The 26,549-nt window shown below is 40.8% G+C and overlaps 1 protein-coding gene across 1 annotated transcript in view; it reads left to right on the forward strand.

The window, feature by feature from the left end:
* Window positions 1–26,549, forward strand: part of dnah9 (dynein, axonemal, heavy chain 9) — a 550,870-nt gene that overhangs the window by 104,990 nt on the left and 419,331 nt on the right. Inside the window, exons 26-28 of the mRNA XM_073025877.1 lie at window positions 7,083–7,243; window positions 15,769–15,925; window positions 22,199–22,303. Coding sequence (XP_072881978.1) covers window positions 7,083–7,243; window positions 15,769–15,925; window positions 22,199–22,303 — 423 coding nt within the window. The remainder of the gene's footprint in view (window positions 1–7,082; window positions 7,244–15,768; window positions 15,926–22,198; window positions 22,304–26,549) is intronic.

The following is a 26,549-nucleotide window of genomic DNA, read 5'->3' on the forward strand; positions in this document are numbered from 1 at the left end:
CTGGATGGTAGACATTAAGATAGGTTACTGTCTCCCTCTTGGGCACCAGGATAGTAGCGGTTGCCTTCAAGTCTGCGGGGACAGTGGACTTTTCTGAAGAGATGTTGAAGATGTCTGTTAGAAGCTCTGTTAACTGGGCTACACAGTCACTCAGCATCTGCTCAGGTGCATTATTGGGCCCCGCAACTTTGTGTGGGTTGACCCTGGCAGGGGTCTTCCTCACATTATAGAACAGTACAGCATGGCAACAGACCAGCTAAAAAGCAAACCAAAAACACCCAAATACTAATCCCTCCTACCTACACAAGGTCATTATTCCTTCAGAAGTTCGCTGATGACACGGCCATAGTGGGGTGTGTCAGGAATGGACAGGAGGAGGAGTATAGGAAACTGATACAGGACTTTGTGATATGGTGCAACTCAAACTACCTGCGTCTCAATATCACCAAGACCAAGGAGATGGTGGTGGACTTTAGGAGATCTAGGCCTCATATGGAGCCAGTGATCATTAATGGAGAATGTGTGGAGCAGGTTAAGACCTACAAGTATCTGGGAGTACAGTTAGACGAGAAGCTAGACTGGACTGCCAACACAGATGCCTTGTGCAGGAAGGCACAGAGTCGACTGTACTTCCTTAGAAGGTTGGCATCATTCAATGTCTGTAGTGAGATGCTGAAGATGTTCTATAGGTCAGTTGTGGAGAGCGCCCTCTTCTTTGTGGTGGCGTGTTGGGGAGGAAGCATTAAGAAGAGGGACGCCTCACGTCTTAATAAGCTGGTAAGGAAGGCGGGCTCTGTCGTGGGCAAAGTACTGGAGAGTTTAACATCGGTAGCTGAGCGAAGGGCGCTGAGTAGGCTACGGTCAATTATGGAAAACTCTGAACATCCTCTACATAGCACCATCCAGAGACAGAGAAGCAGTTTCAGCGACAGGTTACTGTCGATGCAATGCTCCTCAGACAGGATGAAGAGGTCAATACTCCCCAATGCCATTAGGCTTTACAATTCAACTGCCAGGACTTAAGAACTTTTTAAAAGCTATTATTAATGCTTTTTGAGATAGTGATTTAGATGCATATCATATTTTTTACTGAGTTAAGTATTGTATGTAATTAGTTTTGCTACAACAAGTGTATGGGACATTGGAAAAAAGTTGAATTTCCCCATGGGGATGAATAAAGTATCTATCTATCTATCTATCTATCTATCATTCATGTGCCTATCTAAATGTCTCTTAAAAGACTCTAGTATATTTGCCTCTATCACCATACCAGGCATCCATCTCTACTACTACTACTACATCGACTCAGGCCTAGGGGGCCGGCGTCGGGCACTATGACAGACTCTCCACTCCTCCCTCTCCCTCATCAGTGTGTTCAGTTCATCTATAACAGCGGTGCCACTATCTTCTAGGAGCGTGTTGACAATAGTCTTGGGAGGGCGCCCACGGTTCATCCTCCCATGCCTGGGCTCCCATGTGATGACTAGGCTGGCAGGTAGTTCAGGGTGGCGTAAACAGTGCCCCGCTAGTTGCAGTCTTCTTGCCTCGATGTTAGTAGTGAGCATTGGTAGGTCGTCATAGAGTTCAACGTTCGTCATGTGCTGTTGCCAACTCACGTGAAGAGCCATCTGGAGCATTCGTGTATAGCAACCATCTAGTGACTTTTGCATGGTCTTGCTGAGTGTCCATGTCTCGCATCCGTACGTGAGAATGGACTCTATGACAGCTATGAGGATCTTTTTGAGCCCTCTGGTCAGGTTCGACCTCCAGATTTCCTTCATGTCGTTCATAACTCTCCACGCCGGTGCCTTCCGTATCTTTATGTCCTTCTCTGAACTAATCATTCTTGACCTGAGGTACTTGAAGTCTAAGACTTTCTTAATGGTATAATTCTTTACGGTCTTGAGAGTATCTTCATCGCAGTTGGAACGCCATGTACTCTGTCTTTTTAGCATTTAGGTGAAGTCCAACTTTATTGCACTCAATTTCCACTTCTCTCAGTAGCTGCTGTGCTTCCTGCATCTGGTCAGAGAGCAGGACCATGTCATCCACAAAATCAAGATCTGTGAACGTAACTGGTCTGACCCTTTTCGTTCATCCTTGTTTTATGGTAAAAACAAGGCATCCACCACTCTGAGTCAAAAAACATAATCCTCACATCCCCTTTGAACCTACCCCCTCTCACCTTCAATGCATACCCTCTGGTATGAGACATTTGTACCTTGGGAAACAGATACTCCCTGTCTACTTTATCTATGCCTTTCATAATCTTATAAACCTCTATCAGATCTCCCCCAACCTCCGTCGCTCCAGAGAAAACAACCCAAGTTTATCCAGCCTCTCATGATAGCACATGCTCTCTAAACTGGCAACGTCCTGGTAAACCTCTTCTGCACCCCCTCCAAAGCTTCAACATTCTTCCTATGGTGGGGCAACCAGAAATATATAAGATAGTCCAGATGTGGCCTGATCAGAGTTTTATAAAGTTGCAACATAACCTCTTGACTTTTGAACTCAATGCCTCGATTAATAAATACAAGAATTCCATAAACCTTCTTGACCACCTTATTGACCTGTGTAGCCAATTTTAATGATCGATGAACTTGGACCCCAAGATCTCTGCTGAGCAACACTGTTCAGGATCTTGCCCTTAACTGTGTACTGTCTCCCTGCATTTGCCCCACCAAGGTGCAGCACCTCATATTTATCTGGGCTAGATTCCATCTGTCCATATCTGCAACTGGCATGTATCGCGCTTTATTCTTTGCCAGTCTTCCATACTATCCACAACTCCATCAGTCTGGGTATTATGCGCAAACTTACTAACCCATCAGCTGCAGCCAGACAGTATCCCTGCTGCTCAGGCTCATACCAGTTCAAAAGGAATCGTTATTGCCGGACAGTCATTATGTGCATTAAACCATGCTTAAGAGGCACTCAACCTATCAGGAAGCGATGAATCAGTGTCATGGTGGACTTGTAATCTGTTATGGTCCATGTGCAGCTTGTGTCTCTGGTGTGGCATAAGTAGCAGTATATTCTCTGTGCATAATCCCGTCAAGCCAGCTCTCTTGCTGATTTGAGAGCTGTCTTATCCACCAATCAGAGGGCAGCATCCTGAACTCTCAACCATGCCTGGATCTCTGCTGTCAGCCATGGCTTCTGATTTGCCCTCAAATAGATATGTTTCATAACTGTGACATCTTCAATGCGATTCTCTACGTAGCCAGTCACAGATCTTGCATATTCTTCGATGTTAATGTGATGGTCTTAGGTAGCCCTGAGCATGCCACAAGCAGTGTTTTAAAAGCAGTCCTGCAATTCTGAGGTTGTCCTTCTGGCTAGGCTATTAACTCACTTTGAACTGGTTTGATTCATTTAATCTATGGTCTGTTTAAGAGGTAAGTGGTCAGAGCATCTGAGGTTGGGGAGCAGCTTCATATTCACCAGTGATACTGGTATAAACCAGGCCTGATGTGATTTTGTCTCTGGTAGCAAAGTCAACATAGTGATAGAACTTAGACAGGACTGATTTGAAGTTAGCATGGTTTAAGTCACCAGCAACAATAAAGAAGCTTTACTTAACCTTCTTGCGCTGGTGGAACCCTTGAAATAATTTTCAGGTTTCAGGGAACCCGTGCGTAAATTTTTTTATCTACAGCTCACAGTACATTAATGTGATCAGTGTTGTAGATATAATAATCCAAAATAATTGTCGATGCTCTTTTGAGTAGAGAATGAATTTTTAGACAACCTTTCTTGGGGAAGAAAAGCAGGTAGTTAAGCTTAGCTTACCTTTCTTGAAATTGATCTCTTTCTTTCCGTTTCATAAATTTTAAAAACTCAATAAAGGCAAACATAATAAATTTCTATTAAATAACTAGCTAAGTGGGATTTAATTTTTCTGAAGGTAGGCTTGATAGATTTAATTCAAATAAAGGTCATAAATTGATTTTAATTAATGCTAATTACATCATGAAAATTTATTGACAATGTTGAATAGTAAAGTTACTAAGAACCATAAGCCAAAGCATTATGAATAAAAGTACAGCCTAATATAAAATTTTATACAAGATTTTGAAGAATAATTTTCTTACTAAGTGACGTGATCAGGCTCAAATATAGGCCTAGCACGTGAAACCTGTGCTTGTTTTTGCTGCACAAATACTCAATTCTGGGTCAGACTTGAGATAAGCACACACAGATTTCACCTTCAATTGACATCAGACTATTTCTGTCCTTGCTCTTGATGCTTGTTAAACAAGAAAAAGCTTGCTCACACATGCAAGAAGTTGAAAACTGCAAGAAAATGTTCATTGCTTTCCTATGAATGGCAGGATACTCTTCTGTCACAGAAATCCAGAACTTGTCCGGGGCAGGTTAGTAAATCTCGAGTGCACAATCAGACTGCAGCTCAGAAAGTCCTACCTTTTCTATCAAAGTCAAATTCTCAGGCTGAGCAGAAGATTCAGAGAAAGGGTCCCTCACCCAGTCATACATTTGTGTTGGAAGGAGAGGAAAAATACTGTTCAACTTCCTTCTGCCATTCTTCCAGGTAATTTTCAATGTGACTTGAAACTTTCTGATATCCTTCCTCATGCTACACTAGTAGAGTTTGTTCACTCCCATAAGTCAGTCAGTGGCACAGAAGGGTAAGTTGGGGAAGGTAATTTGAGAGAGAGAGGCTGATGTCACAGCCCAACTTGCGCACGTCCATTCAATGCTCAGAAAATGCTCTTCACACTCCTCGTCAGCCTACTGTTTGGGGCATCTTCAGGGCTACCTATGACCGTCACATTAACATTGAAGAATATGCAAAATTCCAATTCAATAAAAGCCTTCCATAACTTTAAATGCCTCTAAGTCATTCCTCAGATTTCTTGATAAATGAGGCTCAGGTTTGTTCAACTTTTAATGTATTATTGGTAAAATCCTTAAAGTCCTCTGTAGCCTCCTTTGTCCTTTTTATAATAGAGTGATGGCAACAATAGGCAGTCTAATCAAAGCAAAGTTTCACACAGCAATACAGTGCTCATCAATTATCAATGGCCTCCCATATTTCTCATCAAAAGCTGAGAATGGACTCAACCAAATAAACTGAGTCCTGCTGCGCACTGCCATTCTGGGCTGAGAGACCTCTAACGAGATTGCTAACAGGGCTGCTTGGTCACTGCCCAACAAATGCGAGTGCTAGCATCACGTGAAATCCAAAAACGATGTTTATTTTTTTAAATCATGATCTCTCGTGGAACCCTGGTTGAGAAACCCTGCATTGGGTGTATGGCTCTGAGGTCAGTAATGGCACTGTGGAGCGCAGACAATGTTTCCCCAGCATTAGCACGGTGGGGATGGGGGTGGTTGAAGGTATGTATACAGCACAATATCAATGGCAGTGAGCTCCCTTGGTAAATAGAAGGGCCATTAGTTCACTATTTAAAAACTCTAGGAGAGCTGAACAGTGGGTCGTCACTACTGAAGCATTCACACACCAGTTTCTATGTACACCACCACCACAGGTCTTGCCAGAGGTTGTGGGAATTCTGGGGACCCAAAAAGAGATGAACAGCTGCTTCAGGGGTGGTACCCTGGAGTCACATTAGTAACAGGATGAGCATACAGCAGTCCTTCATTTCATGCTGATTTACTCTCAGACGCAGGTAATCTTGTTTATTTTCTAACAATCTAATGTTTGAAAGGAGAATCAATGGGAGAACCGGTGTGCAGGGATTCACCTTTAGTCACGCATGAATACCAGTGCACGTCATGCGTTTCTGTTTTCTTACGCACTGCATCCAATGCCTCTTCTGCTGAGTGGCTGTAACAGAAGACATGATATGTAAATACGCCCATGCTGCAAAGCTCATCTTACGCTCATCTTTCATGCTCATCACTCAACAGTGGGGTGGACTTGCAGTACTTAGTGTTCTTAATATCCAGTAGTGTTTTCAAATCTTAAGAAAGACATAAAGGATGGACGATTACTCCATTAGGTGGAGCCAGAGTGGCCTACTCGTCAGTCAGTAGAAGCTGTGCCACATGTTAGCAAGGTCATTGTGCACAAGTAGACAAAGCCTTGCAGTTTGATTTGAGAGAGATAGTATTGAAAAGTAGGAAAATTTAGCTTTATCTGTGTTAAATGTTGCTTTGATTAGACTGCATATTGTTGTCATCACTCTATCATGGAAAGGACAATGGAGGCTACAGAGGACTTTAAGGGCTATACCAGTAAGACAGAAGTACGTGGATCTGTAAGAGATGAACAAACCTGGGTTTCACATCAAACAATCTGAGGAGTGACTTAGAGGCATTTAAAGTTATGGAAGCCTTGGATTGAATTGGGATATTTCCACTGATAGAAGAACATGACTAGATGCCATAAGTATAAAACTGAAGAAATCTATTAAGGAACTGTGGGAAATGTATTTGTCCAGAGCACACTACCTCAGGGTGTGGCTGGAGTGAATGGTGGTATAGATGTATATCAGGGCAGATTGGACAAGCACAAGAGGAAGTGGGTAACAGAGGAAATGACTCAAGTGGTGTATAAATGCTGTTATGTGGTGATGGGCTACACAGCTTTTTTGCTGTATATCTTGTGCATTCTGTGTAAAGTTATTATTAGACACCTGTTTAAGTGTTTCACCTTTCCAGAGGGCATCGGATAGTCTGCTCTTTGGCACTTCGCTTGAAACGCTTTTTGTACGTGACAATTCTAACATTAAGCTGGGAGGTGTCATGCTTGAGAAACTTACTTGCTGATAATCTGGCCACTAGCTTTGTCATAAGAGCATACTTATTTTAGAGATACAGCATGGTAACAGGCCCTTCTAGCCCAGTGAGCCTACGCTCCAAGTGACCAATTAATCTGCTATCCCATGTCTTTGGAATGTAGAAGGAAACTGGAGCAGCTGAAGAAACCCACGTGGTCATGGGGAGAATATACAGCTCATTACAGACTTCAGTGGAATTGAACCCAGGTCTCTGGCACTGTAATAACGTCATGTGCTTTTAAAGTGGAGGTATTTCTTTGTATTTCTGTGCCTATTTTGTGGTTAATTAACAGTGCATGCTTCATTTCACAGGTTGAAAACTCTCAAGCTTTTGTCTGGCTCTCTCAGCTTCGGCATCGCTGGGATGATGAAAAGAAACACTGTTTCGCCAACATTTGCGATGCCCAATTTTTGTATTCCTATGAATATCTGGGCAACACTCCTCGACTGGTAATTACACCATTGACAGACAGGTATGCAAACACTTACAGAGTGTTTTCATTTGATGAAATTTTCTTGTGCTTGGATGTTGAACAAATACATAGCTTACCAAATTTGTAAGTGGCAAATCTAATACATCACCCATGACTTTCTACATTCTTCATAATAATGCTTCATTTGGCATAGAATGAAGAACATGTGTCCAGAAGTTTGTCAAAATTAGCTGTTAGGCACTGTGGGTAGACATAAAAGGGACCTAAACACATTTTAAAATTGGACTGCTCTATCTATAATCTCTGCTGGGCTTGCAGTGTTTGGCAGAGCTGCTGTACACTTACATCAAACCTAATTGACTGTAAAGAATTACATTTAAATAAATACCTCCTTGGGTTTTGAGTTGAAGAGAAGTGAAGTACTTTATCCAGTTCCATAGCCATCCTAAAGACCATTTGTGCTTCATCTCCAGCAGATTGTTCTTCCGCACTATTGATCAACCAGTTTCTTCCTTGATTGCACTTCTCTGGAACAGCACCGGAATGTTCCTAAATGCCCCTCTGCCAAAATCAATCAGAGAGAGAATTGGATAATGTCATGACGTGAGCTTTGCATAATACTTTTTGTCGAGCCATGAGGGGACTTGCAGCAAGACCTTACAAATTGTCCATGAAACATAAAGGAGATCAAGGACTCATAAAGAGAGCTCAGACTACTCTGCTTAATTGTTCCCAAATTATTACTTCAGCAGCTCAGAAGCTGCAGTGGCAACCTTAGTGAAGATTTTGTATTCTTTCTCTTTGAAAGGCAGCAAATCAACTTTGAAGTATTTCAGTGTAGGTATTTTGCATGCCTTTGAACAGAACCTGAAAGGTTTCTTCATGTATTACTCTCGTTTGAAAACTTGGAAACCTGCAAGTAATAGAATATTTAATTCTTCAACTTCTCTATTGGGATGCAGCAATATAAAACACTTGGTAAAGGAAGATCCGAATATGTACCTCTGTGCTTAATTGCTACTCAATTATCTTACACTGAAGTATAACTTAATTACATCGGTGTGACTATCTTTCGTATAATTTTAGACACCTTTCTGTACACCTGACATTTTGAGCAGTATTCCACAGGAGGTGCTGCCTCAAGTCTCCTTGCCTTATAGCTGCTTATTTATCAAGCTGGCTATGAATTAACGTAATGTCAATTTGTTAATTTTGTCTGTGCCGTGGAATAGATTATGACTTTGATAATAAAATGATGCTAAATGTGTTTTGGAACCCATTTAACTGTAGAATTACTTGTTCTAATTTATGATTTATCCCTTCACTGTGTTACACTGCATCGCTTAAAAGCTTACCCCATGTACAAACAGAATTATTTACATACTTGATCTTATTTAGCCTTCAGGAGTGTATCCAGTATTTCTGTGTGAGAATTAGGCACATGTTCTAGTTTGAATTTGAAATCAGAATGGATTCTTAAAAATTAAACATTCCTTTTTTAATTAATGTAAAGTGTATGTGACATTTTTTGATTTGATGACCTGAAATTTGTAGTCAAAAGCCCATACTGTTTATGGTTGAGTAAGTTACTGTCTTACAGGCTGTACAACAGGCTCGACTCCATTTATCCCGCCGCTGCCCGTAAGAAGTTTGTACGTTCTCCCTGTGGCCATGTAGGTTTCCTCCCGTAGTCCAAAAGCATACCATTTGGTAGGTTAATTGGTTATTGTAAATTGTCCTGTGATTAGGTAAGGATTAAATCGGGAGATTGCTGGACGGCACAGCTCAAAGGACCTGAGGGGCGTTTTCCATGTTGTATCTCAATAGAGAAATAACACCACTGGTGAATTCAAGAACAATCTCTGAAGTGTACCTTCCAATTAATGGTTGTAAGAAAATTATCAAAAACATTTGCAGGGTTTTTCCTTTATGCAATAGTTGGCACAGAGAAACAGTGCATAGCAAACGCAGCACAATAACATTCTGTTTGCCTCAGGACCACATCCACTTGCTGCACTATTACATTTCAAGCAAGAATTCATGCTTGAAAGATCGAGTTAACACATGCTGGGAAATGTGTTAAGTTTTAGTCACCCTGATATAGAAAAGATGTCAGTAAACTGGAAAGAGTGTAAATAAGGACATTGCTGGGATTCAAGGGACTGAGTTATGAAGAGAGGTTGGGGAATGGAGTGAATTTCTGGAGGTTTATAAAAGCATAAGGTGCATAGATAGAATTAATATGCTTTCTATATCCCAGGGCTGGGGAATCAAGAACTAGAGGGCATATGTTTAAGGTGGGGTGGGGGGGGGGGGGTGGTGGAGATTCAATCGGAATCTGAGGGTGATCAGTTTATGGAAAGAGCTGCTGGAGGAAATGGTTGAGTAGGTGCATTAACAACATTTAAAAGACACTTGGATATATACATGGATTGGTAAGGTTATATGGGGCAAGCCAAGGCAAATGGGACTAGCTTAGATGGGAATCTTGGTGGGCATGGACCATGTGAGCCAAAGGACCCAAATTCCATTCTCTAAGACTCTAATGACTGTGAAAGAAGAAAAGTTCCAGGAAATGTAGACTGTGGCTTGGCATAGTTCAAAGGCCATCTATCAATTTGCTGATGATACAAGCATTGTTGACAGAACCTAAGATGGAGTCAAGAGGGAGTACAGGAGAGAGATTGAGGGGTGTTGCAGCAACAACATTGCACTCAAAGTCAGTAAGACCAAAGAGCTGATTGTGGACTTCAAAAGTGGAGAGAGTGAGCAATTCCCAGGTGTCATTTCTCTGAAGATCTAACCTGGTCCCAATGTATTGATGCAGCTAGAAAGAAAGCAAAATTGTCAACTAAGACACTTGAAAACTTCTACAGGTGTACCATGAAGAGCATTCTGACAGGGTGCATCACTGTCTGGTATGTGGGGGGCTACTGCACAGGATGGAAAGAGGCTACAGAATGTTGTAAAACTAGTCAACTCCATCTTGGGTACTAGCCTCCACAGTATCCAAGACATCTCCAAGGAATGATGTCTCAGCAAAGCAGTGCCCATCTCTAAGGACCCTGTCACCCAGAACATGCCCTCTTCTAATTGTTACCATCGGGAAGGAGGTACAGAGCCTGGAGGCATGCTCTCAGTGATTCAGGAACAGTTTCTTCCCCTCTGTCAACTGACTCCAAAATGGACATTGAGCCTATGATCATGAACTCACTTTTATTATTTCTGTTTTTGCACTATATATCGGTAATTGACTTAATTTTTTTCTATATTATTATCTATTGCATTGTACTGCTGTCATTATGTTAACAAATTTCACAACATATGCTGGTGATATTAAACCTGATTCTGATTAGAGTATTTACCTTCCCTAACTGCCATAAATAACAGGATGTTTGGGACTCCAAAGTGAAGGCAAATATATCACTGGTAACCAATTTAATGAGATATGAGATGATGATTTCCATCAAACAAATGCAATACAATTTTGCTTAATTTATCACAATACATTTGCTAAATATAACAACATTACAAAAATAACAGGAATAGATGTTCAGCTAGAATATTTACTGTGAAGTCTAGTCATCAGCAGATGGTGGGCAGTATCTGAACTACTAGATTAGAGCAAATCCAAGGTTTGGTGTTACCAGCAATTCATTAAAAATTTGTTCACGTTTTTGGCTATGCAGAAAGATTTATCTTTACAAAAATTTTATATTCTGCATTTGCTTTTTGTTAATGTTACAGAGAATTAGTCAAGCAATAAAAGAGAAATATACATGAGTAGAATCATTAAGACTACTTTTCTTATTGATCTGAAAATATAATTTGCAGACTCCCAGCTTTGATCAGGTAAAGTAAGTGGACAAAGCCTCGGCTGATGTAGTGTAATGTGGAGTAATATGAAATTATTCACTTTATAAGAAGAATAGATACACAGGATATTATTTTAAAATATGATAGCAATGAATCTCTGTGTTTTTGGGTAAGGAACACAAACACAGAAAGCTAATATGAAGAGTGGCCAAGCAGTTAGGAAGGGAAACAGGATGATGGCTTCTTTGCAAGAGAGAAGAAGCACAAATGTAAGAAAGTTTTTAGATAACTGTACAAGAGTTCAGTTAGATCACAGTTGGAGTGCAACAGGAAGATCTGATAGCATTATCAGAATTAGTACCACTGTGAGGATCATGATTTTGATTTCTCAAGTGCCTTCAATACCATTCAGCCCTCATTGCAGGGCAAAAAAACTCCATTCAATGCAGATTTGCACTTCCATTGTATCCTGCATAATGACTAACTGACTGGCCGATCACAGTAGGTGCAGCTTCAGAGCTGTGTGTCAGACATGGTTATAAGCAGCACTGGGCCCCACAGGGGACTGTATTGGCTCCATTCCTGTTTACCCCGTATACCTTGGACTTTAAGTACAACACTGAGTCATGTCATCTGCAGAAATTCTCAGATAACTCAACAATAGTTAGGTGTATTGATTGGGACTCCATACTGTTAAAAGTCTAGATGGGTTAGAATTTGTAAAATGTGTTCAGGAAAGTTTTCTAAATCAATATATAGAGGTACCAACTAGAGAGGATGCAATATTAGATCTCCTATTAGGAAACGAGTTAGGACAGGTGACGGAAGTGTGTGTAGAGGAACACTTTGGTTCCAGTGATCATAACACCATTAGTTTCAACTTGAGCATGGATAAAGATCTGGTCCTCGGGTTGAGGTTCTAAACTGGAAAAAGGCCAAATTTGAAGAAATGAGAAAGGATCTAAGAAGCGTGGATTGGGACAGGATGTTCTCTGGCAAGGATGTCGCTGGTAAGTGGGAGGCCTTCAAAGGAGAAACTTTGAGAGTGCAGAGTTTGTATGTTCCTGTCAGGATTAAAGGCAAAGTGAATAAGAATAAGGAACCTTGGTTCTCTGATGAAGAAGAGAGAGATGTATGACATGTTTAGAAAACAGGGAGCAAATAAGGTACTTGAGGAGTATAAAAAGTGCAAAAAAATACTTAAGAAAGAAATCGGGTGGGCTAAAAGAAGACATGAGGTAGCTTTGGCAATCAAGGTGAAGGATAATCCAAAGAGCTTCTACAGGTATATTAAGAGCAAAAGGATAGTAAGGAATAAAATTGGTCCTGTTGAAGATCAGAGTGGTTGGCTGTGTATTGTATTTACTAAGAAAATTGGCATGGAGTCAATGGAAATAAGGCAAACAAGTAGTGAGGTCATGGAACCTATACAGATTGAAGAGGAGGAGGTGCTTGCTATCTTGAGGCAAATTAGAGTAGATAAATCCCCAGGACCTGACAGGGTATTCCCTTGGACCTTGAAGGAGACTAGTGTTGAAATTGCAGGGGCCCTGGTAGATATATTTAAAATGTTGGTATCTACGGGTGAGGTGCCAGAGGATTGGAGGATAGCTCATGTTGTTCTGTTGTTTATAAAGGCTCTAAAAGTAATCCGGGTGATTATAGGCCGGTAAGTTTGACATTGGTAATAGGTAAATTATTGGAAGGAGTACTAAGAGATAGGATCTATAAGTATTTCGATAGACAGGGACTTATTAGGGAGAGTCAACACGGCTTTGTGCGTGGAAGTTACAAGGAAAGTGGATGAAGGGAAGGCAGTGGATGTTGTCTACATGGAATTCAGTGAGGCCTTTGACAAGGTCCCGTGTGGGAGGTTAGTTAGGAAGATGCAATTGCTAGGTATACATGGTGAGGTAGTAAATTGGATTAGACATTGGCTCAATGGCAGATGTCAGAGAGTGGTAGTGGAGGATTGCTTCTCTGAGTGGAGGCCTGTGACTAGTGGTGTGCCACAGGGATCAGTGCTGGGTCCATTGTTATTTGTCATCTATATCAATGATCTGGATGGTAATGTGGTAAATTGGATCAGCTAATTTGCTGTTGATACAAAGTCTGGAGGTATAGTGGACAGTGCGGAAGGTTTTCAAAGCTTGCAGAGGGATCTGGATCAGCTGGAAAAATGGGCTGAAAATTGGCAGATGGAGTTTAATTCAGACAAGTGTGAGGTATTGCACTTTGGAAGGAAAAACCAAGGTAGAACACACAAGGTAAATGGTAGGGCACTGAGGAGTGCAGTAGAACAGAGGGATTTAGGAATACAGATACAAAATTCCCTAAAAGTGGCATCACAGGTAGCTGGGGTAGTAAAGAGAGCTTTTGATACATTGGCCTTTATAAATCAAAGTATTGAGTATAAGAGTTGGAATGTTATGGTGAAGTTGTATAAGGCATTGGTGAGGCCGAATTTGGAGTATTGTGTGCAGTTTTGGTCACCGAATTACAGGAAGGATATTAATAAGGTTGAAAGAGTTCATAGAAGGTTTACAAGGATGTTGCCAGGACTTGAGAAACTGAGTTACAGAGAAAGGTTGAATTGTTTAGGACTTTATTCCTTGGAGCATAGAAGAATGAGGGGAGACTTGATAGAGGTGTATAAAATTATGATGGGTATAGATAGATAGATAGATACTTTATTCATCCCCATGGGGAAATTCAACATTTTTTCCAATGTCCCATACACTTGTTGTAGCAAAAGCTAATTACATACAATACTTAACTCAGTAATAATATGAAATGCATCTAAATCACTAACTCAAAAAGCATTAATAATAGCTTTAAAAAAAAAGTTCTTAAGTCCTGGCAGTTGAATTGTAAAGCCTAATGGCATTGGGGAGTATTGACCTCTTCATCCTGTCTGAGGAGCATTGCATCGATAGTAACCTGTCGCTGAAACTGCTTCTCTGTCTCTGGATGGTGCTATGTAGAGGATGTTCAGAGTTATCCATAATTGACTGTAGCCTACTCAGCGCCCTTCGCTCAGCTACCGATGTTAAACTCTCCAGTACTTTGCCCACGACAGAGCCCGCCTTCCTTCCCAGCTTATTAAGACGTGAGGCGTCCCTCTTCTTAATGCTTCCTCCCCAACACGCCACCACAAAGAAGAGGGCGCTCTCAACAACTGACCTATAGAACATCTTCAGCATCTCACTGCAGACATTGAATGACGCCAACCTTCTAAGGAAGTACAGTCGACTCTGTGCCTTCCTGCACAAGGCATCTGTGTTGGCAGAGTGAATATAGATAGAGTGAATGCAAGCAGGCTTTTTCCACTGAGGCTAGGGGAGAAAAAAACCAGAGGACATGGGTTAAGGGTGAAGGGGAAAAAGTTTAAAGGGAACATGGGGGGGGGGGGAAGCTTCTTCACACAGAGAGTGGTGGGAGTGTGGAATGAGCTGCCAAATGAAGTGCTAAATGCGGGCTCGCTTTTAACATTTAAGAAAAACTTGGACAGGAACATGGATGGGAGGTGTATGGAGGGATATGGGCCAGGTGCAGGTCAGTGGGACTAGGCAGAAAAATGGTTCGGCACAGCCAAGAAGGGCTAAAAGGCCTGTTTCTGTGCTGTAATGTTCTATGGTATATAGGGTGGACAAGAGGATGAACACAGGGCCATGGTGGAGGACTTTGTCAAATGGTGCAAGCTGAATCATCTACAGCTCAACATCAGTAAGACAGAGGAGATGGTGATGGACTTTAGGAAGACTAAGCCTGCACCGCTCCCTGTTACTATTGATAGTGAGGACCTGGAAGTACTTGGGGTGCACCTGGATGGCAGACTTGTGCGGAGCACCAACATAGAGGCTGTGTACAAGAAGGGCCAGATTTGCCTCTACTTCCTGAGGAAACTAAGGTCCTTTGGAGTATGCAGGCCTCTCCTACACATGTTCTACCCATCTGTTGCCAGTACAGTCTTCTATGCGGTGGTGTGCTGGGGCAATGGCATCAACACGGGTGATGCTAACAGGTGCAATAAACTGATAAAGAAGGCTGGCTCTGTTATAGGAGTCAAACTGGATACACTGGAGGCTGTGGTAGAGTGAAGGACCCTATGGAAAGTCCTGGCAAATCTGGACAATGTTTCTTACCCTCTGCATGCCACCTGGACTGAACAGAGTGGCATTTTAAGCAATAGGTTAAGACAACTGTGCTGCTCTAACAAGCACTATGAGGCAATTCTTACCCTGAGCCATTAGTCTCTATAATGAATCAATCAATAGATGGGGAAGTGATGACCCCCTCCTGTTAGACTGAGGTAACTTTTTTTTATTCTTTCGACTTCTCTTCTAATATTTATATCTGTGCCCTTGTAATGCACTGTGACACTGTAATTTCATTTGGAATCAATAAAGTATATCTATCACTTAAGGAAGAATATATTTGTAAATGTAGTTGAAAGAAATTCACTACATTGATTGTAAGTGAGAGGAGATTATGTTATGAAGAAAGATTAATCTGGGCCAAAGATTCTGAAAATATTTGCTTCCAAACTAATGTAGCTTTAAGGCAATTCTCATTACTCATTACGCAATTTTTAGTTTGGTCCAACAGCAATTTTAACTCGTATTAGCCACAGTTATGCTCTTGAGATTGAACACCATCTGATTGCATAGTGTTGATAATGAATAAAGATTGCTTCTGCTACCTTTGGCTTATGCTTTATAATTTTTTTATTTCATTGTTTGTTTTAGATGTTACATCACATTGACTCAGTCATTGCATCTAACAATGAGTGGAGCTCCTGCTGGACCTGCTGGCACAGGAAAGACTGAAACCACTAAAGATTTAGGCCGAGCCCTAGGAATTATGGTCTATGTATTCAACTGCTCTGAGCAGATGGATTACAAGGTATAGCCTCTTCAATAAAGATCCACACACACTTCTTCATTATTAATCTCATCTATTGTAGCTTTTTATTGATAATTTCTTTATAGTATGCTACTATTATTGCATCTATTTTATTAACTTGCTGCGTGTTAACTTTAGACACAGAGACTGAGTTCATCAGTTTAAGAAATAAAGCTTTGTCATTGTTAAGATGATATTGGCAACTCTTCTGAATCACAAGAACTGGAATCTGCTTCTCTCAGCTTGAAAACATGTCATGTGTATTGCATTTAGGCCTTGTGGAAAATTTAAAAATCTATTCCTTTCAGAGTAAATACCAAATCTTGTGTTATGTTAAGCAATTATTGTAACCATTGCGTTATAAATCACATCAATATGATACAGTATGCTTGTGATCTTCATATCATATTCAAATGTTGAAGTAACAATTTGGTTTATAAATCCACTGGCACTTAAATCCACAGTGATGAGGTGTTTTGAGAGGTTGGTATTGAAACATAACAAATCCTGCCTGAGAAGCAACTAGGATATGCCCAGTTTGCCTACCGACACAACAGGTGCCATCTCATTAGCTCTTCAGTCAACCCTGGAACAGATGGTCAGCAAAAATGCATACATCAGGATGCTCTTTATTGGCTACATTTTGGCATTGAATCCTATCATTGTCTCTAAACCTGATCAACGCATTTCAAGACCTTGGCCTCAACACCACCTTATGCAATCGGATCTTCGATTTCCTCACTTGCAGACCCCAGTCGGTTTCAATTGGCAACAACATCTTTTCCACAATCTCCATCAGCACAGGCACACCACAAGGCTGTGTGCTTCAGCCACCTGCTCCACTTGTTTCACATTAATGACTGTGAGACTAGACAGAGCTCCAGTGCCATATTCGAGTTTGCTGATGACACTGCTGTTATAGGCCAAATCAAAGGTGGTGACAAATCAGATGTAGGCGGGAGATTGAAAATCAAGCTGTTGTGCCAAAACAACAGCATCTTACTTAATGTTAGCAAGACCAATGGAGCTGAACTGATTACTGACTTCAGGAGGAGAAAACCAGAGATCCATGAGCCAGTCCTCATCAGTGGATCAGCAACTTTAAATTCCTTGGCATTATCATATTGGTGGACCAGTCCTGGGCCCAGCACGTAAGTACAGTTATGATGAAAGTACGGCAGCACATTTTGCATTTACACAGTTTGTTGTCATTGTTTTAAGGCACAGTTGGTGTGTTCCTTCATTGATTCTATTACAGTTATCATTCTGTTATGGAATAGAATATTGAGTATGCCCACATGAAAACAAATCTCAGGGTTGTACAAGGTGACATATATGTACTTTGATAATAAATTTACTTTGAGTTTTTGAACTTCTAAGTTACTTGGATAGTTTCCAAGCTGCTGTGATGGTGAGACTTGCGCAGGTTTACGATGCTCAGGTGCGGCAGGATTATTAAAATAACATTTTGGAAGCCAGAAGAGGATGCTTGATAGAACATAATTTTGTAGCACTAATAATCATTACAAATTAATCTATATACTATTAAAACTCATGCTCTGTTTGTCTGTTTGCGACTTCTAATTAGCGCAAACGGTGCATTACAGTGGTACTATTTTTGGCGAAATCGACTTATAATGCCCTAACTTACAGAATGCAGGCAAAGTTCAGGGTTATATATTCATATAAAATTGCTCTCCCGCCAAAATCAACAGCCCCGCTCTCACCTGAGAGCCGATGTCAGTCATGATGGAAACCGCGACTCAACAAAACGACGCAGGCATATGGCCAGCCTCAGAAGCTACTCATGATGCTCACAGCAGCGACACCAACCGGAGCAAAAGGGCAGGGCAACTCTATTTCGAGTGGTCACATTCTGCTAATCACCATCAGCATGTGCAGGATTGGGACAAGTCTAACTGCCACCCATCAGTAAGAGATAATTAATTCTTATTGTAATGACGTACTTCAAGACACCCGTCAAACCCTTTGCTGCAGTCAAAGGACAGCGGTGACTATATCACGTCCATTTAGGAGAGCGCCAACCACATCATCAAGTATAATCAGCATCCTGGAGGCTTTGGTGTTACTGCTTCAAATCTTCTATCTAGCATTAAGGTAAAAAAATATGGTCAGCCTAATTATGCCGCATGGAAAGAGAAGGGGGACATTATGGTCAAGAGATGACACCAAACATCGTTGGGAAGTGGCAAAGAGAGGGAGAGAACAAGAACTGGATGAGGCCAGGGTCGTACGACTCCAGGATCAAAGAGTCAGGACTAAAAAGATGATAGAAGAAGAGACAGAGGAGGGGAGGCATGCACGTCTCTAAAATGACAACAACTGGCATAGGAGGAGGAGAGAGGAAGAGACAAAGGAGCTGCGAAATGCACGTCTCCAGGATCAGAGACAAAGAACAAACAGCAGAAGAGATGAAGAGATAAAGAGATGGGGGATGAAACGGCAGCACGTCTCCAGAATGACAACGAGAGGTACAAGGGTGGCAGATCAACCAGAAATGATGCCATCCAAAGTGTCCTTCATTAAACAAGGAGGAGCTATATTTGCCTTGCTGCATGTCATTCTTCTTTAATAAACTGAGGTTTTCTTCTTCAATTTCCAAAGAAAAGTGTTACCAATAGCATTCAGGAAAATTTATTGTTCATTCTGGTCACATCAGACTGTACTACCCTTCTCTCAAAGGGTGCTCCAATCGGTCACCCCGTTGTCTAGTTTAATATAATTGTTTAAATCACCCAATGTACTGAGAAATGAATCATTGTTATGTTTGAAGCTCACCTTTTTGATTGTTTCATCTCATGTTCTTTTGATTTCTTTAAATATGCATTTCTCTTATTTATACTGTCAGCAATCTTTCTGAGTAACACACCAAAATAAGGCCATAAACACCCCAACTACTCAACCTTTTGGTACTTGAACCATTCTCTGAAAACACTATTCATTTTCACTTCTCTCCTGCTCTCTCTGGAGAAATTATGTCAGGTAGTTATTGTAATCTTCCCATGGAGGAATTACTGCAAGCAAGGAATCAGCGAATTGGCAGGTTTGCAGTGATATTGCGTACTGGAGCTGAACTTAACACAGTGCTACTGAGTCAGTAACAATCAATTTAAAAGGTGGCCCTCCATAAAAGATTGACTGTGATCCTGCCAGTGCTCTGCATAAACCTTGAGCTCAGTGTCAGTATGGCATTTGAACCATTGTGTCTTGTGCTCTTTCAAGATGATCTCTTCACTGTATGACAATAAGGCACTTAATTCTCAGCATTACCCTACTCATGATAAGATGCGTGTCACCACCTTGCACCTCCCTTCAAAGCACAAATTAAAGTATATTTTAAACACCTCTGGAGACTACTCTCAGTTTGCTCAGGGTTCTGCCTGTAGTGTTACCTGCCTGACACACTAATGGAGGATCCTGAGAGGGAATTTTTAATATCCAGCATTGCTTCATTGAACCAAATTTGGAATTTGTTAATTATACTAGAACCATAAAACCACTGAAGTCAATAATATTTTTAGTAGAATTATCAAACACTGTTCAGCATAACTTTTGGACTGGGTTGGCTCATATGGTTTCAAAATTCCCACTTTAAAATATGCACCACCAGGCTCAAGGACAGCTGTTATAAGGCTATTGAATAGGCCATTTGTACTGTTAAGATGCATTCTTGACCTCACAATCAATCTGTGTCTTATTGTCCACCTGTACTGTACTTTCTCCGTAATTCTAACTATAACACTATATCCCGTATTCTGTTATTGCTTTTCCCTGTGCTTTGATATACTTGTGTTTGAACTGATCCGTATCGATGGCATGCAAGATAAAATGTTTCACTGTATCTTAGTCATGTGTCAAGAACAAACGAGTTACTAAGTATATCCTGTGTGATAGCTTGATAGGTGAACCACAAACTTGGACTGTCTTCATGGACCTCTGTTCTCTGTAATATATGTTAATGTTTAGGATGAATATGTGGGTGATCAATTTTGTAAGTTCACAGATGACATGGAAATTGGTGGAATTGTTGATAGTTTGGTAGGTTATCGAAGGATTCAATGGACAGTGATCAATTAGAAATTTGGGTACAGGGCAGGTGGTAGAAGCTAATATGTTAGCAATGTTTAAGAGATATTTCAAAAGGCACATGAACAGGCAGGAAAATATTGGGATATGAATGATGTGCAGACAGATAGTGTTAGGTCAGACTGACATCGTGGTCATTGCTGACATGCTGGGTTGAGGAGCCTGTTCAGTCTTCTAAAGACGATGTTGGAATGCTTCAGACTTTTGTTTAAAAAGTATGCCTATAAAAATGTAATTCTGCACAGGGTAAAAGTTTCCCTAGGATATATGCAAGATCATCAGGCATAGGAGTAGAATTAAGCCATTTGGCCCATTGAGTCTGCTCTGCCATTTGATAATGGTTGATTTATTTTCTCCCTCAACTCCATTCTCCTGCCTTCTCCTTGTAACTTTTGATGCCCTTACTAATAAAGAGCCTATCAATCTCTGCTTTAAATATTAAATATAATGATTTGCCCTCCATAACAGTCTGTGGTAATGAATCTCACTAATTCACCACCATCTGGTGAAAGAAATTCCTCTTCATCTCTGTTCTAAGACATCATTCTATTCTGATGCTTTGGCCTCTTGTCCTAGACTACAGTCAGTTGCTAGACAGGTAATGATTTGTTTTTGTTGAGTAAAGATCAGATGATTCATTGCAGAATTAAAGATCTGACTTTCTTGCAGATTATGAGGGTTCTTTTGTCTTGCTGCATCAGTGCAAGATAACTAAATGTCTCACATTCCATATTTACAATATATTTTGACAACTTTATAGCCAATTCCATTATATCTATTGATACAGTCTTTCAGTTGCGCCAGGCATCGCACATTGAACAGACTGGTGTGAATAATGAACAAACCACAATTAAGGAAGCACTGTCTTCACAAAGCAATGAGTCATGCAGTTTGACAGAATTTAAAAAATAAACTATTTTAGAGACACACGGTTTATCATATTTATATGTTTGTTATTGTAACAAATGTGTTTAACTGTTTAGTTAATTTCTCAGGTAAGTTGTCAAGCAGAAATTTTGTCTTGGACATATTAAATGTCTCTATGATTTTTACTTTTTATTTCAGAGGTACTACACGGTAACAGTCCCTTTGGCCCACTGAGCTCAGGCCACCCAATTACACCCACGTGACCAATTAACCTACTAACCTGTAAATCTTTGGAATATGGGAGGAAACCAGAGCACTCAGAGGAAATCCATGCAGTCACAGGGAGAACATATGAATTCCTCACAGACGGCAGCAGAATTAAACCCTGCTTGCTGGCACTGTAATAGCATTATGCCTATTGCTATGCTAGCGTGCCGCCTCATGTGGTCACACATCTTTTCAAGGCTTGGTTTTTCACACTAGATACAATTTAGCAGCATGGTTGTTGCATTTTGTTGATATTAAGGCAGTGGAGCAAATGCATAACCTTGATTTCAGACGTTAAAAGTGGTTGAATTAAAAGCTTTTGTTGTTTTAAATATTAGTGTTCCCCAATAAATAATTTTCAGGAATAACCAACATACTAATCACCATAGTTTCTATTATGAAAAGTGTGCAACAGTCTATCAGTAGTGCTTGTAACCTTGGTAATCAGTGATACCATTGCTGGATGTATTTTTAGGCCAGGGTCTTTTACAACCATTTGAGAGCCTTTTAATGTCTTCTCTAAAACATGGAAAATTCCCTTGCAGAGAGCTTCCTTCATACCTCACAGTTGCGTCAATGCAGCATTTGAGTCCATGGTGCTGTGTGGTGTGATTATTGGTGGAAGAGGCCTACTGTTGGCTTAGGTTGGAATTCCTCTCTTTTAACAGATAAACTTGATCCCAGGCTGCCAGGAGTCCACCATATGTGTTTAAATTGGGTCCAGTGAATATTCTTCCAAAGCTCAGATTGATATATCCAAGACACAACCAGACAAAATGTTGAAACTAAGAGATTAAGTAAGAAAGCTGTGTAGATTGTGGTGAACTGCATCCTTGTAGTTTGTCAAAGCAGTAAGTGTTGAGTTCATTTGTTTATGTAGTATTTGTTTATTTGTTCAGAAACTCAGATTGACTGGGATACCAGAAAACTTACTGCAGAGCTTCGGGCCATGTCGGGAAATCTTTTGTCTCTTTGTACAGGCAGAAATGACAGCAACAATATTAATTCTTCTTGTTTTTGTTTGTATTACAGTCATGTGGCAACATCTACAAGGGTCTAGCACAGACAGGAGCCTGGGGTTGTTTTGATGAGTTCAACAGGATTTCTGTTGAGGTTTTATCTGTTGTTGCTGTGCAGGTAAGTTGAGATTTTTTATTTTTTTGCAAACATTTATTGATGCATCACAGCAGTTGGACATTCAGTTTATCAAACCCATTCCATCTTCTTAGAAGAGTCTTGCTGTTAGTAACTCACTCTTAATCTTTTCCTTTAGGCCTATAATTTTTACTCTTTTAAGTATTTATACAATTGTTCACTGAATGTTGCTGTTGATTGCAGTATGTATCACGAAACACTCCTTTATTGTCTCTGACGCAAGAAATAGAGAGTTGTCAAGGACGCGGGGGAAAATTGATTGTTCAGTATGGTGGAATCTGTGTTCAGACGATACTGTGACTAAAGTGATTCAAGTGACAGCGCTTTGATGCAGTGCTGGGAGCTAAGAACAAAATAACACTGAAGGCACAAGAAACTACAGATGCTGGAATCAGGAGCAAGATCAGTTCAGGCAAAGTGTCTTGAACCAAAACACTGACTATTCGTTTCCTTCTGTAGAGGCTACATGACCTGTAGAATTCCTCCAGCAGTTTGTTGATTTTTTGAGCAAATTAATATTAGTTAATATTACAAGAAATAGCCATATTATCAAATGCATCCAATATATAACAAAATTAATTCCACACTTCTAGTTTCAAATACTATAATCCTTCACCAGTATATTTATAACAGCGACCACGTTGGAAAGCATTAGTTTCTTCTCAGTTTTCTGCTCAATCATGAGTGAACTAGAAAGTAAACAACTTAGAGATTCTTTTGCATGACTCATCTTCATCTGACGTAGGAAAAGTTATTTTCATTTTAAGTTGTCTTAGCACATGCTGGGAAATTCTCTCCTCTCACTTCTTGACAGATTTCTCCTTAGCGTGTGCTAAGATTTTCTCCTGGCATAAAATCCCCAAATGGCATCAATGATAGTGGAATACTTAAAGTTCATTGGCAACATTGTGACAAAATAGTCTTTGTTATTTATTCAGAGTTTTCTAAAATCTTTTCTCCCAGACGCTGTGCTTTTTTCAGAGGGCAAGCATGCAAACTGTATTCTTTATTCTTGCTGAGATCTCCTGAAACCTTAAGTATAGACTCACCCACGTGTGGCTGAACTCAGGATCATGGTCCCACTCAGCTATTGAGACTCAGGATTATTCTAATTTCCAATTCACGGAGAAAATATCATTGACTTTCCATTTGGCTACAAAGCAGACAGAACAGGCACAGGGATTTATCTGCATTGCAGCTTTTCCCAAAGTGCAAGCATTCAAAATCTGAACTTGTAATGTTACTATCATTCCCTGGCAAGCTCATATTGGGAATACTTGTACGTACCATTGAGGGTTGCTTGGGTATCTCTGCAAAATGAGCATGAATTCTCTTCACACTATTTTGCCTGCCTATCTGGCTAGCTCAGTCCCTCTGAAATCATTTCACCCATCACTGCAGCCGCTTTTTCTAATTAGTTGCATTCCTCTGAGGCTGAGGATTAAGGGAAATCAACCTCCAAGGGAAAGTATATAAATATTGTATACTCTGTCCAATGTAGTTCAGGATCATTTTATATATTTGCCTTTATTGGAGATGCCTGGACATTTGGTACAATGTAGTTTGGACCTGAATTGCTGTGTGTATTGTGATGCCAGCAACTCTAAGACTGGTTGCAGATGTGAAGTCAAATGTCAGCACTGGTGAGATCTTGCAATACATCAATAGGACATACAGTGCTGAATCTGCCATATTAATGTAGTAAAGCAATCTGCAGGTTGCAACCCTTAATTCTCAGTCTTATCCTCTGGAAAGGTTCAAGGGGAAGTGTATGGGCAAATTATCCCCTACTGTATCTAATGAGGTAAGGAATTATTGAGTCAGATCGTGATACAGCATGGATACGAGGCCTTCAGCCCAACCAATCCATGCTAACCTTGATGCCCACTCTCTTGTGTTCGGCTCACCTCTTCATGAATCTATCCAAGCACAACTAAAATGGTACTATTGTACTTGCCTCAAATACTTCCTCTGGCAGCTCATTCCATACACCTGCTTATCTGGATAGCTGAGTCTGTCTGGAATTTACTTATTGAGATACAGTGTGGAATAGGCCCTTTCAGCCCTTCAAGCTACTCTGCCCAGTAACCACCCCCCCCCACACCCCGATTTAATCCACACCTAATTATTGGACAATTTACAGTCGTCAATTAACCTATCAGCTAGTATGTCTTTGGATTGTCGGAGGAAACCAGAGCACCCGGAATAAGCCCGTGTGGTCACGGGGAGAAGATACAAACTCCTTACTGGTAGTGGCTGGAATTGAACCTGGGTGGCCTGAACTATACAGTGTTGTGCTAACCATGATGCTACACTACCCAACCTCATGCAAGGAAATAGTGGACCTCAGATCGCTTGTAAATCTTTTCCCCTCTCACACTAAATCTATGCTCCATAATTTTGGAGTATTCTACTCTTAAAGAGAAAGAACATTACCATCCACTTTATCTATACCTCTCATAATTTTAAGCCTATCAATAAAGTCACCTCTCATTATACTACGTCCAAAAAATAAAGACCTGGGCTAGTCCATCTGGCCATTTCTCCCTAGAACTCAGGCCCTCTCATCAAGTAGCATGCTTGTAAATCTTTATTGCACTCTTTCCAGTTTTTAGGTTTAAGATCAAGTTTCAATCCAATTTACAGGTCTGAGCTGAAGATCATAAAACACAAATTGTAACAATACAGGACAGGGAAAAGCCCTTCTGCCCTCCATACCTGTGCTAAACATGTCAGTCTAACTAATCCCATCTGCTTGCACAGGGTCCATATTCCTTCTCTGCTTTCTGTGTGTTCAGTCACCTACCATTCTCTGTGTAAAAAAAAACTTGCCAAGAAAATCTCATTTAATTTTCTCCTGTTATTATTAAAATTGTGCCCTCTGGTATTTGAAGTTTCCACCTTGGGAAAAATGATTCTGGTTATCTGCCATATCTGTGCCTCTCATAATTTTATGTACTTCTTTCGAGTTGCTCCCCCAGCCTCCAGTGCTCCAGAGAAAACAATTCAGCTTCGTCCAAGCTCTCGATGTCAGAAATTATTACTCATACTATTTGCAAATGATGTTCTAGCACATTGTACAATATTTGACATTCAACTTTAAATATTAACCTAGAGCTGACCTTCATTGAATGTTTGACACTTACCTATGCTACTCGTTCATTCATTATGTACCCTGTTGTATGACATGGGCAATCATGGTGTATCCACAACCAAGATTGTTCTTGGCAAATTTTTCTACAGAAGCAGTTTGCCATTGCCTTCTTCTGGACAGGGGACTGCAGGCATCATCAATACTCTCCAGAGATCATATGTTTGGCATCAGTGGTCGCATAACCAGGACTTGTGATACGCACCAGCTGCTCATATGACCATCCACCACCTGCCCCTATGGCTTCATGTGACCCTAAACTGAAGGCTACACCTTGCCCAAGGGTGACCTGAAGGCTAGTGGAGAGAAGGAGAGCCTCACCCTTCCTTTGGTAGAGGTGTATCTGCACCTTGTCACCCCACTTCTGCTATTAGCTTTATCAAATAAAAGGAGTCCATCTTTCTTTAGCAAACACGAGGAAATCTGCAGATGCTGGAAATTCAAACAACACACACAAAATGCTGGTGGAACACAGCAGGCCAGGCAGCATCTATAGGGAGAAGCGCTGTCGACGTTTCGAGCCGAGACCCTTCGTCAGGACTAACCAAAAGGAAAGATAGTAAGAGATTTGAAAGTAGTGGGGGGAGGGGGAAATGCGAAATGATAGGAGAAGACCGGAAGGGGTGGGATGAAGCTAAGAGCTGGAAAGGTGATTGGCAAAAGTGATACAGAGCTGGAGAAGGGAAAGGATCATGGGACGGGAGGCCTCGGGAGAAAGAAAGGGTGGGGGGGGAACACCAGAGGGAGATGGAGAACAGGCAAACAACTAAATATGTCATGGATGGGGTAAGAAGGGGAGGAGGGGCGTTAACGGAAGTCTACTTAAATGGTTATGAATGTAATGTGTGTTTGTTTAAATCTGTTCTTCTTGACCTTTGTATTATTCTGAGCACTTTTGACTCATAAAGGCTAGTAGTATATTCAGTCCCTGTTAGGTCTATACATGTAGCTCCTTGCAAGGTTCCTTTGATTCACAAAGCAATGTGCCCTATGTGCATTTATTTACATATGAAATGGATGCATCAGATACCAGTTTCAATCTCACATGAATGGATGGGCTATCTCCTTACTGCTTTT

Source organism: Hemitrygon akajei, chromosome 22 (genome assembly GCF_048418815.1).
Source record: "Hemitrygon akajei chromosome 22, sHemAka1.3, whole genome shotgun sequence".
In the NCBI taxonomy this organism is placed as follows: domain Eukaryota; kingdom Metazoa; phylum Chordata; class Chondrichthyes; order Myliobatiformes; family Dasyatidae; genus Hemitrygon; species Hemitrygon akajei.